Raw genomic sequence first — 15,690 nt, forward strand, 5'->3', positions numbered from 1 at the left:
CTGTACACCTGTGTCCCGCCACCCCCGTGTGTGGGTGTCCTGGTACCCCTGGCACATCCCTATCCTGGTACCCCTGGCACATCAGTATCCCGGTCCCTTGGTACGTGCCTGGTTTGGCAGTGCCCTGGCTGCGGGCAGAGCAAGCAGGGCCAAGGGGGGTGGGGGGCAGTCCAGGGCTGGGGGTGCTGGCCGGACTGGGGGTGGGGAGCCGGGAAGGATGCCTGTAGGGAAGACTGGCCTCCAGGTGGGAGTCGAAAATAGTGCTTTAGGACGTAAAGGGCAGGAGACAAGGCAAGAAACCCACAGGCAGATGGTGTAATGTAGTGCCTTAAGTCTTTTTGTTATATTGCGTGTGCTGTTCTGTTCATTCCCGGTCGTGGCTTTGCTTATCAGCTAGGCAGCAGCTTAATGTAGTTCTTATCCAACACTACTGAACTAGCCTTTCTTGGCCCCAGACAATACAGGTTGCCCAGAGCGGGAGCTGTGTCAGTGCAAGGGACACTGCAAAATGAGTCCTGTCTTCGAGTGGCTGCAGCTGAACTGTTTTATGAACAGACAGTCCTGGACTCGGCAGCAGCAGCGTTCACGCTACGGGAAATCCTTCAGATCCAGTGGAAGGCTTAACTTCTTTGTCAGGGGCAGGTGGAAGAAAGATAGAGAAGGAGAGACAAGCACAGGCACTTTCCAACAAAACACATGATTGTTTCACCCCTGTCCTGAGGGATCTGTGTTCACGGGGCAGAGGGGAGTTCAGTTTCCATCTCATTCAGCCCTTGTCCTCTCTCAACTACAAACCAGCAGGAGCAAGTGACACCAGTTTTAAGGATGAATATATGCCAAGGGGCTGGAGAAGTTTTTAGGTATTGCACAGCTGCTCTTCCAGGAGTGCGTGCATCACAGATGCTGCTGTTCAAGGGGTGACGTGGAACAAAGAGTAATACCTATGCCATTGGCATTGCAATGTTTTGTCCTTGCCTTTCGTACCTGTCACACTGATGATGAGTTCAGTGATGGGAGCACTAGCAAAGAAAGAAAAAAATCGGATACACGCGATTAAATGTCACAGAACAACCCTGGGACAGCAGCCTTCATATACCTGGAAAAAATTGTCCTCCTTCTAAATCAAGAAAGGGTAGGTTCCTGAGCACAATCACGAATCCATTGTAAGAAAAAGAACTGCAGAGTACGCTGCAAGCATCCTTCCATTATTTCATCCCAAATGACAAGTTGATTTGCTCTTCAGCACAGGAAGCGGATCTTCTGGCCCGGCATGGAAAACGCAGAGCACAGTATGGATGAAATGGGGGCAGCGCTGACAGTCAAGCTTTGGCAAGGCAGGCAGGGCTGAAGCGGAGCGTGATTTGAACAAAAGGACTGGGACAGAAACAGGTTGCAGGAAAAGAGTAATTCAGTAGGTGGTGCTTACTGCCAGGCAGCGAGGGTTCAAGAGGCTACTTGAGCACTGCAGGTGCGTTTCTCTGCCAGGCTGCCGAGCGCTCAACGGCATGAAGTTATTGAAGACATTTTTTGATGAGGGAAAGGGGAGGGTACTTCCCAGAAGAAAAGATACTAGGTGCAAGCTAGGTGATCTTAAAGGTCCTCTCCAACCTAAACGATGCTATGATTCTATTCAAAGCTCCTGGCCAAGCCTTAGTTTGGGTTACTGCGTTGGGTCTTCCTCAGCACTACAGATTGTTGTCTTTCAGACACTGCTCTTGCCCAGCTGACTTGTACTGTGGTGTGACTTTGGTGCATCTTAAAACCATTGCTGCTTTCCATACAGCTGCACTGGTTGGTAAGATGCACCTTTCAAATTCACACAGGAGGTGAAATCTTTGAAATCTTGCATTCTTCTCTTGGCTTAGATTCAATGAAAAACCAAGCAAGACTTTAAGCAAAGCTCTGCCTATACATGACCAGAAAAAAGACCTCTATAATTGGCTTGAAGATATGAAAGTCATACACCGTCCACAAAAGGTACTATTCTCCAGAGTTATTGTATAGCCTTGATTTTCAGTCATCTCTTTCTCTTTGCAGCAGTGTGCTCATGGCGCTCTTCACAAGAACCAGCAGTCATCCTAACACCACCGACCCCACTCCCTGTGGGGCAGACAACACTACAGAACCTGACCTGCCACATTCACACGCCTACTACGCCCTCTGCTACTGCATCTTGATTTTGGCCATCATCTTTGGGAACGTGCTGGTCTGCTTAGCTGTGCTGAGGGAACGCAGCTTGCAAACCACAACAAACTACCTTGTGGTGAGCCTGGCGGTGGCGGACTTGCTGGTGGCTACTTTGGTGATGCCATGGGTGGTGTACCTGGAGGTGAGTACGTCTTAGGAAAGATTAGCAGAATTTAACGACAGTAGGAGTTCACCAGCTTTAGTGCACACTCAAGATAGGCCAGGTAAAGTCCATTCACATTTAAACCTCACAGCTAGCTCTGGGGCACTTGTGGGGTATGTGGCAGCCCACAATGTCACAGAGGTGGCCCTCGTAGGCTGGACACATGCTGGACAAACGCACCACCATCCGACCCGTCAGCAGATACCCTGAGCCTTGCTCTTCCTGGCACATCATGGCCTCTTTGATCTTGAATGGCACCTGGGCTACAGCCAGTAATGTAGATTGTGGGTTCTCATGTGCTACACCACTTTCATCTGAGCATCCCTGAAGCTGACTCCAACCACCAGAAGGGTTGCCAGTGGGCACCGTGATGATTCAGGAAGGGCGGGGGAGGCAATAGGGTGGATATATCTTGTAGGAACTCATCTTAGAGCCCAGATCAATCCCTGTTCCTGCTGGCCAGAAAACAAGTGAGGGCAGTCAAATCCTTGTCTCCTGCAGAGTTTAAGAGCCTTTATGTCTATGATGTTAGGTCAGCTCCAAGCTACATTCCCCGAGCAGGCTGACAAAGAGATGAAGGTGAAGAACATGCTCCAAAATCTCTTTTAAGTCATGTGAGCATTTTCACAGTAACTTCAAAGGATTCATCAAGCCCTCAGGGTCTTATTCTCCATTTCCCTGATCTTTGCACATTGGCTGGTGTAAAAATATGCTGGCATGACCGTGCACACAGTATGGACAACACCATCAGATATAGGGCAGCAGAGATGGAAACCAAATTCCTCCACACTGCGGCAAAATCCAAATTACTGAAGCCAGTCCTGGGGCAAACATTTTTACTAAACTAAATACATGAAGGTATGCTACAGCTGACATTTTTATCTGTTCTCTTTAGCATTTTTACGCTAATTCACAAAAATGGGTAGGTCTAGAAAAATTAGAGTGAACATCTATCAGCCGTAAGCTTTCAGCTGAGCCCTAGTCCCCTGTACTTATGCTAACAGAAAGAGAATAAGCCTCTGAGCCATGATCTCGCTGAAGCCTCATGCTCTTTCTGTAGGGGGCAAGCCGGGATCAGGCTGAAGGGGAGGGTAAATATTCTGTTGGCAGCCGCCCACCTTTGGCTGACCTCTTTCCCACAAAACAAAGCAGAAGCAGGGAGAGATTTTGACTTGTGCATATGGACTGCGCAGTGCGTGAGCAGAAAAGTAGGGCAAGACAGGACAACACCAGCAAATGCCAGACCCGCTATGTGGGTAGAAGGAGATTTGATCAAGTAGCAGGGGACTGGCGGTGGCCTACAGCCCTCCTCTGCCACCAGAGTATGGGGAACAAGCAACACAGTTCTAAGCTTTGGCACCCAGCCTAGGCATTTCCCTTGTGTTAACCCAAGCCATTCTCCCAATCTCTGCCCACTGCAGTCACAGCAAGGCTACAATTAAGAGAAATTAAGGGTTTGCTCTGCAGATACGCATTATTAATAAGGGCATTGCTGGTTAATTATTTATGTATAGCATCACCGTAGAGTGAAAGAACAAAGAGAGCTCCATGATACTTGCATGTGTGATCATGTTCCTAATGAAGTCAGTAGCAACATTTAGACTAATCTATGTGGAGCGGTCCTGGAGCTGGCCTGTAGGATGCCTACAGCTCAGTTGTGTTACGCTGAATGATTTAAAAGCAAGGAGTAAGGGCGACACACACCATCCCAGAAAGACAGGATTAGTCTCTGCAATTTGATTGCAACTAAAAACATTATTAAAAGTCAAATTTTATTTCAGACTCCTTATACAGGAATATTCTATCACCTCAAGCATATCCCAGTCTTTAATGACATCACAATATGCTTTGCATTAGAAAAGACTTACCACTTGCTGTCACTGTGGAGATGGTGGAACTGAGGTGCATCAATGCAGCAGTCTCTGCCCCCATGCAGTACTGTGGTCACAATTTGTGAGGACCACAGTAGATCCATTCCCTCCTTGTGTTTGTAGACCAATTCAAGATTCAGTTTCATCTCTGGAACCTGGAGAATCAAAGTAGCTGATCCAGGAGTCACCCAAACACCAGGGACAAGAACCCACACACATCCCAAACCCAACCTACCACTCCCAACATCTCACAGTATCTCCTAGAGAACTAGGCTGTAGGACTGCAATAAGATTAACATTTAAAAAACAACCCAAAAAGCTCCAGAGTCATTTAGATATTTGCTGCTGTTCATGGATCAACGATGCTACCAATGAAGCAGAAGTGGCATCATGCTTCAATACACAATGGGCCTGGAAATTGCCGAGAAATCATTCAGTCCCCAAAACTGTGTACAATACCTATTCATCTACCGGATGTTTGCCAAACCAGACATCTGAGACCTGGTCATTATTTATGGAGAAGCTAAAGGTGGATGAATACCTCAGATTTAAATGTCACTTACAAACTTGGTGCTTTGCACTCAATTTTTAGAGCCATCTGTGGCCTGGACCTTCTCCACGAAACTTGTCATTTTATTAGTCATGCAGACCGGAACTGTCTCTTTCTGAAAAGTCTTTTGGGAAGGCTGTGACAGAGCAACAATAGGAACATTTTATAACCTCAAAATCCTTATCTTCACTTAAAAGTTTCTGGCACAAAAATGCTATTCAGCACTGTGTCTAGCAATCTTCTGGGGTCAACGGGACGGTCTAATATACCAGTTCTGCTACCCCAGTTCCTTACTGACCTCTGATGCTGTGGCTAGCATGACTACTGAAGCTCACCAAGGTTCCTAAGACAGCGGCATTAGGGTATCCTGCCCACTGGAGTTTGATGGCATTAAATACCATCATGCCTTATAGTCATTGTATAAATGGAGGACGACATGTAGCAGCATGGCCTGGAGCTTCCTTCTCAGTCTTCTCACAACATCCAGTTCTACCTCCAAAGGGAAAAAAAACTTCAGAAGATGATTGTCACTGAGGTCCTGTCTGCTGCTCTGTTCAGAGTGTGTGACAGTAACGCTGTCTTCTCTTCTGTGGCTCTCACACAGGAGCAGCGAGACCTACCTGTCATCACCTGATGCAACTTGGTGTTCATACTTTCCCATCTGTGTATTCCTCAATACGTCATCATCATACATATCTGATTTACAGAGATTCTTTTATTTATTTTTAAGGACTCAGCAGAGTGATGGGTTTACATAGCTTTATGAATGCAAAATGATTTATTTATATTTTAAACTGGAAGACTTCCTATAGGACTGGAAAGTTAAAATTTATAATACCACAATTTTGTGGATAAAGCAGACTGGCCATCAAGAAAGATGAGGTGAGAACCTGACCTGAATAATCTATAGGGATCTTTAGCATTGTCTTTGACAGAGCCAGGATTTAATCCTGGACACTATTCCCACTTCTGCCGCACACGCACTGAGTGGTAATGAGAGATTGTATCAGCTCATCTGTCTCTGTGGTTTGCTCTCATCAGCTGTAGGAGAATAATATTTGACCATCCACCTCACCCAGGCAGTTGTGAGGATTCATTCAATTAATACCTGTGATGTGCTTTGAGATTCCTGGACAAAAGGCACCAGAGGGATAAAGAACAGGTACCCTGCCAGCACATGAAAACCAGAAATGCGCACTGGCAAGTTCTAGCTGCTGTAGCAAAGATGAGTGGAACAGAGCAATAAAAGGAAGAGCAGAAATAGACTTTTCAAAATTACGAACAAGGCCTATGATAAAAAGGCTCATCTTCATTGTTAAATTCTGGAATAAATTCTGGGTTTGCATACCTCACAGGTAAATATTAACTAATTCACTGACTTCAGCAGAGCTACTCCCCATTTTAGAAGTTGTGGCTGGTGGAAGTCAGGATGGGGTTTTAAGCCCAAACGTTTTGATCTGTCAAGCATCCTCCTAATACAAGCTACAGCTTACAATGCAGGCAGCGTGATCTGAATGCATCATCCTGAGAGGGTTCACTCCAGAGCTCTTCCCACCACCACCTTCTTTAGTTTTAATGGTTCACATTCTTTGGCTTAGCATTTGAAGCGTTCCAAGCTCAGGACCTTGGAAACTCCCTCAATTAAGTGCTTGCACATCTGCTGGGCTAGTGGCAGCTGCTTTCATACGAACACCTGGCACCAGCTCCTGGTGAAATAGTCTTCAGACTCCACAGACACTGCATTGCATTTTGCCTCAGACTACAGAAACACCCATTACCGGGTCCCACTGCAAAATCTTCCAGCATTTATAGGTTCTTTAATATTTTGAGGTGATCGAGCAGATCTCAAAATCTGCAACTAAAGCAAAAATGGTGTGGGGTTTCTTTGAAAACTGAACCTACCTATTAAGGTCTCTTTCAGAGGGACAGGCTTCAGTTTGCATGTCTTGTAGTTCACCTAATTGTGCAGAAAAGCTCTACGGGTTTGGTTTGGGGCTTTTTTTCCTTTGCTTGTTTTTTTTAAAAGAAAACAAAGGAACCCCACAAGTGTCAGAGAGCTGAGGATGAAAGCACAGTTCCCTACCACATTTTGCAAGCCAATTCCCATTTCTCTCTTCTGCATTCAGGGGGTCTAATGGAAGACTGCCTCGTTCAGTACCTGACTTCTGACATGTAGCAGCTGGGTCCAGCAGAGAACACCCTAAGGACACAGCTCACCTCAGCAAGTTTCTGTGCCCACGTGCGGGAATGCTGGCACGATCAAAATTATTTCAATTCCTCAGGATTATTCGTAAACAACTCTGAAAAGAACTTGCACGGAGTGAATTCTGTATTAATACAAGTGTTTCTCACTGCATGGAGCTGCATCCTTCCTAGGAATCGACACTTGCTGTGGGGTTGACCCACTGCCTTAGAAGCCAAGCTTACCTGTGCCACCCTCTCCAGCCTGATCTGGGATGGGTATTTTTGAGTGGGTCTTGAAAACCTCCAAGGATGGAACCCGCAAAGACTCACCAAGCAACTGGCTCCACTGCCTCACTGTCCTCATGGTCAGAAAGTTTACCTTCATAACCACTTTGCACCTTTCTTCTTTCAACTCATGCCTGTTGCTTCTTGTCCTCCCACCGTGCCCTGCTGTGAAAAAAAAATGGCTCCATCTTCTTAGCAACCTGTCTCCAACTTCTTAATAACCTCCCACTAGGCACTAGGGGATTGCTGTTAGCGCCTCACCCCTCACGCCCCCGCCACCTCTTCTCCAAGCTGAACAAGCCCTGTTCCCTTAGCTGCTCCTCACAGGACAAGTGCTCCAGCCCACAGGAACTGTCTTGGTGGCCCTCCTCTGGACTCGCTCCCATTGATCAATGTTTTTCCTGTAGTGGGGCCCCAAAACCAGATGCAATACTCCAGACATGGACTAAATGTAGGCAGGGAGACCAGGAACTAGTGCCAGTTTCTGATAGCTTCCCAGGATCCAGCTGACCCAGCAGGATCTATGGGGTTCAAGGCTAAAATTCAGTCTCTCTCCAAGCAAGGACTTCCCTCCCTCTTTCTCTCCTATCCTCCTTCTCCAACCAATGCAGCATTGGATTTGTTTACTGTATTCATCCGACGGGCTTATCTGTAGGAGGGCAGGGTGCCTCCTAGTTCATCTCCTACAAGGAGCGGGTGCTGAGGCAGACCACCTCGCTGGGAGTCAGGCTGTCATCCCAGCCCCGAGGACAGCAGTGCAACACGGTGCTCGGAGCATATTGTCATCAACTGAAAAGGTCATTGTCAAGAATTTGATGGCTGGGCCAAAAAATGTATTTCTCCATCAAAAAGACTGGCCACAGCTAAGCTTTCACAATTACACACTTCAGATTAAAAATTCAAAACAACCGGAACAAAAGCTCGACATGGTAGCAAACCAAAACCCTTTATCTAAATAGCTTGTGATTTCTCGCTCAGATCTAATGCTCAAAATCTGTAGCTGAGATAAGAATCCAGATAAGGTTTTAGAGAAGCCTCGGGTCTCAGGTCTCTTTTTTATGCATAAATGCATAGAATTTGCAGCACTTTTCCAGCTCACTGCCTGCAAGAGAACTCCAGCAGCTAAGCTGAGAAACACTTTCAACCATTATATTTTCTCAGATAATCCTTAATCAAAGGATATATACAGTGATATCAAATTTAAATCAATGTACCATGCGAGGCCTTAAGGGAAGAGATAGCTGCTATCTATTTCTTCACCCTGCCTCCCTCTCTAAGAGTAACTAAAGGATTGAAATCAAGGCCGGGCTACTTCTCCATGACCCACTGCTGTGTTATCTTGCACACAACATAGATGCCTCAGTTACCCTCTGCACATTGCAGTGGACGTGAACTCACCTAGCTGTTGAGATACTTGGAGGACAGTACCTCCTTATACCTAACTTGTCAGGACTTGGTGCAGAACCAGGCTGACAGTTTTGTGGTTGTTTTTGCAGGTGACCGGAGGAGTTTGGACTTTCAGCCGCATCTGTTGTGATATCTTCGTCACCATGGATGTAATGATGTGCACAGCCAGCATTTTAAACCTCTGTGCTATCAGCATTGACAGGTGAGAGCCAACAGCATCTAGGGGGATAGTCTGGAGATGAGGGTCGGCCCCATACCCCAGTGTGGCAGGGACAAGGAAGTGGGGTTTGCACAGGCAGCGTTGGTGTCTTCAGGAACACAAAACTCCCTGCAAGTCTATCACTGCCACTGCTGCTGTTAATACGGCTCTGCCCACCATGTGCTAGAAGATGTCTGCATGTAAGAGCAGAGAGGCACAAACAATAAAACATTACCAGTAGGTAGTCAACCACATCCTCATGCTTTCTGAAGCCAGGAACCAGAATTGGTCGCCTAATTTCCATTGAGTCTCAAAGAGGGTTTCTCCATCTGGAAACCTGACTCGTGAAGTTCTAATGAACAAAATCCTGCCATGTACATAGGGACGAGTGAAGACTATTGCTGTGTAATCTTCAACCCTGCCCTGTTCTTCTGCATCTTAAAACTGAGCCTGTTTTAAGCAATGCTGAGGGCTGGATGTGAAGACCTCAGAACATGTGGTGCTGTTAGGACCAAGGAGTGGGGGAAGGAAAAAGCACTGCATGGTACCTTTGTAATATGTGGTTCAAGGGTAGCAGTATGAAGCAGCTCTCAACACTGGGTTGGTCCAGTGTTCCTCCATAGGAATATTTATCCCCATTTCATTTTGGCTCCGTCTACAGGGAGCAGCCCCCGGGCTATCCTAAAGACGAGATTCCTGTGCCTTCCAAATCCTAGCCTTGCTGAGCTGCATCTCCTGGGGCATCCCGGCACCGAAGGCCCGGGACACCCACCTGTAGGCAATCCTCTGGCTGTCAGTGAGGCCGACACCAGAGTGGGCAGCTGAGGCACAGAGCATAGCAGGCTGTGGTTGCTCCAGAGACTGCTCTTTCCCAGCAGTCCACATGTAACCTTAGGGGCTTGAGGGATGGGGGTTTCCTGGGGTTTCGAGATCTATCTGGTATCCCAAACCTTGTAGCTTCACAATGCTGGCAGTGCTGCAGACCATTTCTCTGCGGTGCTGCCAACTAACTCTGATTTCCTCTGTTCCTCCCCCCCCAACACCCTGCTTACCATTTCTACAAATTGCTGATCCCATCATCTGATCTTCTCTCCTTTCCTCTTCCATTTCTTCACCATGTTCACCATCATGTTCCCTACATGGCTTTCATTTCTCCTTTTAAAACCTGGTCCTTTTCCTCCCTCCATTCTTACCTCTCCTCTTTCTGGAGCTGGTTTGGTCCGCAGATACACTGCAGTGGTGAAACCAGTTCAGTACCAGTACAGCACTGGGCAGAGCTCCTGCAGGAGGGTCTCTCTCATGATCGTGATAGTCTGGATGCTGGCGTTCGCAGTGTCGTGCCCTCTCCTCTTCGGCTTCAATACTACAGGTATGTGACCTCCCGAACAATAGCACACAGGGAGGGGGTGGAAATGGAGCTGTCCTGTGTATGGCCAGGTCATTTAACATGGGTCCTGCAGACTTTCCAAGTTAAAGGAAATTTTAGGGAACTGGAAAGCACACTATGAAGGGTGAGAAAAATCTCCAGTGCTGGAGAGCAGATGTGCTCTTGTCTATCAACTTTCCATTTGCTCAGGCAGACACTGGCTATTGCTCTGAGGACAGACCTGCCTGCTTTACTGCCAAATCAATGCCCATCAATGTGTCCAGGTCTACAGATCCCCCCAAACAAGCACTCTACGCGCACAGAGCAAATCTCCAGATGTGAAGCATGTCCAACACACACACACATCAGACTTACTGCGTCTTGCTGATATCAGCAGGTCCAGACACACAGTTTTAAATCTGATGTAGGACACATTTCTGAACAGCAAAGATGCGTATTGGCACTGCTTGTGAGAAACCTCCTTCCCATCCAACTGTCTCTCTGCTTCCTCACCTAATCCCTTGAGGAGAGCAAACAATTTAGCCTCCTCCTTGGAAACAGGTTGGCCTTTCTGCTTCCCCTCACCTAGGGCAGCCCATTCTCCCTGGAGGCAGAGGGGCAGGGGAGCCTTCCTCCCCGCTGAGCCACAGGCAGAAGTCGTCTGCTCCCCATCCATCCTCTGTGTTGTGCTTGATGCGAGAAGGGGACAGGGGGTGGGAAGTGCTGCTGTCCCCCACTGCCTGGTCCAGACAGATGGTGCTGAAAAGGCACACCTCTGCATCTAGACAGCTCAGAGGCTGTCAGAGGAATAGGAGAAAGGATCCTCTGAGAAAGGATGGGAATAGACATGAGAGAAGAGGGCAGACTTGCTGTCCAGAAAAGCAGGAAGATGCATGCTGGGTCATGCTAGATGGCCCTAGGTAGAGTCCATTTCAAGCGTCAGTTAGGTGAGTGGGTAGGCCACAGTATAATTTACAACAACAGAGGTAGGAGATACTTGCAATCCTTACGTTGCCTTTGTCCCCCAGCCACCTTTCCATTTGCTTTGCCAACACACCAACCTCCTTGTACTAATCTGAAGCAGCTCAGCCGCTCCTCTCTCTCTCTCTTTCTCTCTCTCCTCCCCAGGGGATCCCAGTGTCTGTTCCATATCCAACCCTAGTTTCATCATCTACTCCTCTTTGGTGTCCTTCTACCTCCCCTTCATGGTGACCCTGCTGCTCTATGTCCGGATTTACCTCGTGCTAAGACAAAGACAAAAGAAGCGAACCCTCACCCGGCAGGGCAGCCACAGCGCCAGCACCAAACCGTGTTATGCACACAAAGTAAGATCTATATGAACGCAGTAGGAGCTGTCAAAAAGGACAGGGCATGCATTATCTCTTCGCCTCAAAGGGTCAAAGCACAGAACGGAAAGCATAAAGAAGGGACATGGCATGTTTTCACCCCATCCCTCACTCATATGCCGTGATATTCAAGATGCAGAAGCTCCAATTAAATCTTTTTCAGCCCTCTAGAAAGAGGATACCCCTCGTGTATCTCTGCCCTCTAGAACCAGGCAACAAAAAAAGAGCACAGCCTACTTCAATATTTCTTCAGAGCAGGGCTTTCTCAGCCATGCAGAAGCCTGGCTAATTTCTTCATTTATTGATTTTAATGTCTTCATTTATTGATTTTTCCTCTATGAAGCTTCATTCTCCGGGCTTCACAGACCTTAACCTAGATTATTTTAAAAAAAAGCCCTCTTCATCTGACAGACTTAAGAGGTCAAAATGCTCATGGTGCATGGAGCATTTGTTCCACTGACCTTTCTAGATGAAATATCTGCAACCATGGGAACCAGCACAATGGTTTGAAAGGGATTGCCTGATCACGCATATCTGCTTGTTTTACCCATTTTTTCACAGTGAAGCTACATTTAAAAGGGTGGGGATGTTGAGGGGAGCAGGGCCAACACAAAAATGCAAGTGAAAGGTTAGCAAAGCAGATGTTTCAGCTCTTTTTGTTCTCATGCTCCCCTTTGGTGGCATGGAGGCAGAGAGTTGTCCGGTGCTGGTTCATCCCTCTGATAAGCCAAAGTCAGTCCAGAGGATATAGTGTGAACCTAAGAAGCAAGTGGGGCTAAGGGTGACTCCTACAACTTTCCTCATCATCCTTTGACCCAACGAATGGTTTGAATGGTTCCCAGCTCCTCTGTGGCATCCTCTTTTGCAGGAACACATGGAGAGAAAAGCTTTGCCAAACAGATGTGAAGGCACCTTTTCCCCCTGTCTCCCACTCAAATGCTCAGGCCAGGAGATATCTACCAAAAGGAAGTTGCTGACTGTCTTCAGCCTGCAGCGGTACTGCAGCTTCTGCCATGAGGCATCCCTCACCAAGACACCAGGGACTACACAACACAGCAGGTTGGAAGAGAGGAGAAAGAGTACAAAGCCGGGACTGGAGGTACGGAGTCTCAGTGATGGCAAAACCATCAGCTCTTTGAAGCTAGCGCACCAGCAGCCCCGGCTGATCCAGCTTCGGGAGAGGAAGGCTACACAGATGCTAGCTATTGTCCTGGGTGAGTGAGAGCCACTCTGTCTAGTGGGGTGCAAGGGGTGATGGTTTGGGACTTGCAAGAGCAAGGAACCTCTGAAAACAGTGTTGAGATTAAAAAAATGCAAACCCGTCCCGGACTTCAGCTGTCACTGCTCCACACACTCAGGAGAGACAATGGTGGGACATTTAGGGATCTAGGGTAATGGTCTCAGATGTTGAGAGCCAAGTATGGTAGTGTTTTATTTGCTATGTTTTGTTACACTTTTGTATTAAATCAGTGGCCAACAAGCCCTGTTAGAGGGAGCAACAGCCAACACCTTTTGCTTTCTTTTTTCCTGTATTTTTTATTATTATTATTATTATTATTATTATTATTATTATTATTATTATGCTGGAGCAATCCTAATTTCCCATACAACAGCAGCTAGGAGGTCAAATTACACAAGGGGAAACTGAGGCAAGGAGAAGCAGAGGAACCAGTTCATAGAGCTGGACAGAGAAGCCAGGAGACCGGTGCCCCCGTCACCTGCCACAGTCACCAGACGCACCGCTTTCCCTCATTAACTCAGTAATAGCAAGGAAATGATGCAGCCCTTGCTGTAACTGATTAAAGCAGCTAAGGCAGCAGTCTTTCCCTCTAAGTTGCGGCCACTTGCTTTTGTCTGCCACCAGGTCACTTCTGAAGCCCCATTCACATAACTGGTCCCAAGGAGCCTGAGCTCTTGCCAAGTCCATCTGCATGGGGAATAAACGTCACCTTCAGTGTTTACCAAATGCAGACATGTGCATGGAACTAGTGAGAGATTGGCAGGAGAGGGCAGAGGTGCAGGTCCCTTTCCAAGTAATTGCTTCTCTAAAGTCATGGATTGTTTTCTCCCTCTGTCTAAATCCAGGGGCATTCATAGTCTGCTGGCTGCCCTTCTTCTTGATTCACATCCTCAACACTCACTGCCCATCCTGCCACGTGCCCCCTGGGCTTTACAGTGCCAGCACCTGGCTTGGCTACGTCAACAGCGCCCTCAACCCCATCATCTACACAACCTTCAACACTGACTTCCGCAAAGCCTTCCTCAAGATCCTCTGCTGCTGACTGTGGGGCCGGCATGGGGCTGCACCGGCTGTGGTTTGCAGAGGCCTCCTGGGTTGGGGACAAAGTATGGGGGCCCTTCCCTCCCTCTGCTTTACACGCTGTGGGGAGTGCCGCTCCCCTCGTCTGTGAGCAGTGGTGGTCAGCGTGACGTGGTCATTGCCAGCAGCCAGGCACCGTCTGCATGACGGAAGAGCAGGAACGCGCCCCACCTGCACAGCTGGCTTCCCACACCGAGCCTCAACACTCCTGCTTAAGAGAGTACAAGTGGTCCTATGAGGAAAGTCTGAGAGACCTGGGTCTGTTCAACCTGGAGAAGAGAAGACTGAGAGTGGATCTCATCAATGCTTACAAATACCTAAAGGGCAGGTGTCAAGAGGATGGGACCAGACTCTTTTCAGTGGTGCCCAGCAACAGGAGAAGGGGCACCGGGCACAAACTGGAACACAGGAAATTCCGTCTCAACATGAGGAAAAACTTCTTTACTTTGAGGGTGCCAGAGCACTGGAAGAGGCTGCCCAGAGAGGTTGTGGAGTCTTCTCTGGAGATATTCAAAACTCAACTGGATGCATTCCTGTGCAACCTGCTCTAGGTGAACCTGCTTTGGCAGGGCGGGTGGACTAGATGATCTCTGAAGGTCCCTTCCAACCCTGACCATTCTGTGATTCTGTGGTTCTGTGATGATTCCCGCTTCTGGGAAGGGAGGGGAGGAAGACACAGAGGCAAACCAGTGAGTCCCTCAGTGTTGGGCACAGCAGCACTGAGAGGCAGAGGCGGGTGTGCAGTGGAAGATCAGCCTCCACTCCTGGAAGCTGCCAGGCTTGCAGAGCATACAGGACCCAAGCGGACAGCATCTCTCATCTTCCCCGCCTACGTGCTGGGAACGCATTTGTCCCCCCGATGCTGCAACTTCAGCCTGCAGAAGGTACCCAGCTCACACACAGCAGTCCTAATAAGAGGGCAGAACATGACCTCTCGGATAAGGACCCTGACCCCTTTGATCTGGAGCCAAGAGCAAAAATTTGACAAGGAGACTTAGAAAGGGAACACTGATGGAGAAACGACAACATCCCTGTTGTCTCCATCAAAAGGTTTGCCCATAAAACTGGGTCAGCCTCAGCATTTGAGAAAATTTCCCCAAATGCAAATGAAACCTTCCCCCATGCTGCCAGCCTGTATTTTATTGTTCCTTGCAAGGTAGAGAGGTGGAGACCATCCCTCTGGTAGGTCAGGTCACATGAGAAGTGCGTCACTATCACAGTGATGTCTTCCTAACTCAAGGATCAGTGATAGATTGTCCCCTACTTAACTACCACTCACCCAGTCATGTACTGGAGCGACTAAATAATAAACAAGGCCCAGGATAGCTCCAGTCATGCCTGCAATAGGTTCAAACCTGTTTTTTCAGCTGGAGCAGGTTGTATGTACCCTGTTTCAAAACTTGTTCATGGTCTCTTTGAAGCCAACCTCCATTTGTGCTCCTCTCCTCATCAGGAGTGCTGCTGGAATAAGGATTTGTCCAGTCTGACTGCTGTGATAACTCCTGTTACAGCCCACCCCTTGGGGAGAGCTGTTGCAGTAACATCCCTCCCAGTAAGAAAGGACATGCGCCTTGGGATCAGACCCAGGACTCTCACCATCAGCACACAGGGTGTCCACATGTCCCAGCTTCCAGGAGCTGGCCAAATACAGCCCTCCCACAGTGTCCTTTCCCAGCAGTATGTTACAAAGCCATCACCAGTAGTTCCTGGATGCAAACACCAGATAAGCCCTGCCGTACCGTCTAAGCAGGTCTCACGCTGGGGCAGTCTAATGCTTTGCTCCTTGTACAGACAAACCTGACCGGGGACAGT

General features: G+C 48.0%; 1 protein-coding gene across 1 annotated transcript; it reads left to right on the forward strand.

Moving 5' to 3' along the window:
* The first annotated feature begins 2,047 nt into the window (after nt 1-2,047).
* On the forward strand, nt 2,048-13,840 carry DRD3 (dopamine receptor D3). Its single transcript, XM_009879914.1, has 6 exons — nt 2,048-2,329; nt 8,737-8,849; nt 10,073-10,215; nt 11,341-11,537; nt 12,427-12,772; nt 13,644-13,840. The coding sequence occupies exons 1-6, from the start codon at nt 2,048-2,050 to the stop codon at nt 13,838-13,840; spliced, it is 1,278 nt and encodes a 425-aa protein (XP_009878216.1).
* Nucleotides 13,841-15,690: the final 1,850 nt, after the last annotated feature.

The sequence above is a fragment of the Charadrius vociferus genome, unplaced genomic scaffold (genome assembly GCF_000708025.1).
Source record: "Charadrius vociferus isolate BGI_N301 unplaced genomic scaffold, ASM70802v2 scaffold162, whole genome shotgun sequence".
NCBI classification, from domain to species: Eukaryota; Metazoa; Chordata; class Aves; order Charadriiformes; family Charadriidae; genus Charadrius; species Charadrius vociferus.

What these genes read in the sequence shown, in the direction of transcription:
- DRD3 (XM_009879914.1), top strand. Translation starts at nt 2,048, where the DNA reads ATGGCGCTCTTCACAAGAACCAGCAGTCATCCTAACACCACCGACCCC. An exon ending in CATGGGTGGTGTACCTGGAG is followed by an intron (nt 2,330 to 8,736) that starts GTGAGTACGTCT and finishes TTGTTTTTGCAG; the next exon opens with GTGACCGGAGGAGTTTGGAC. An exon ending in TGTGCTATCAGCATTGACAG is followed by an intron (nt 8,850 to 10,072) that starts GTGAGAGCCAAC and finishes TTTGGTCCGCAG; the next exon opens with ATACACTGCAGTGGTGAAAC.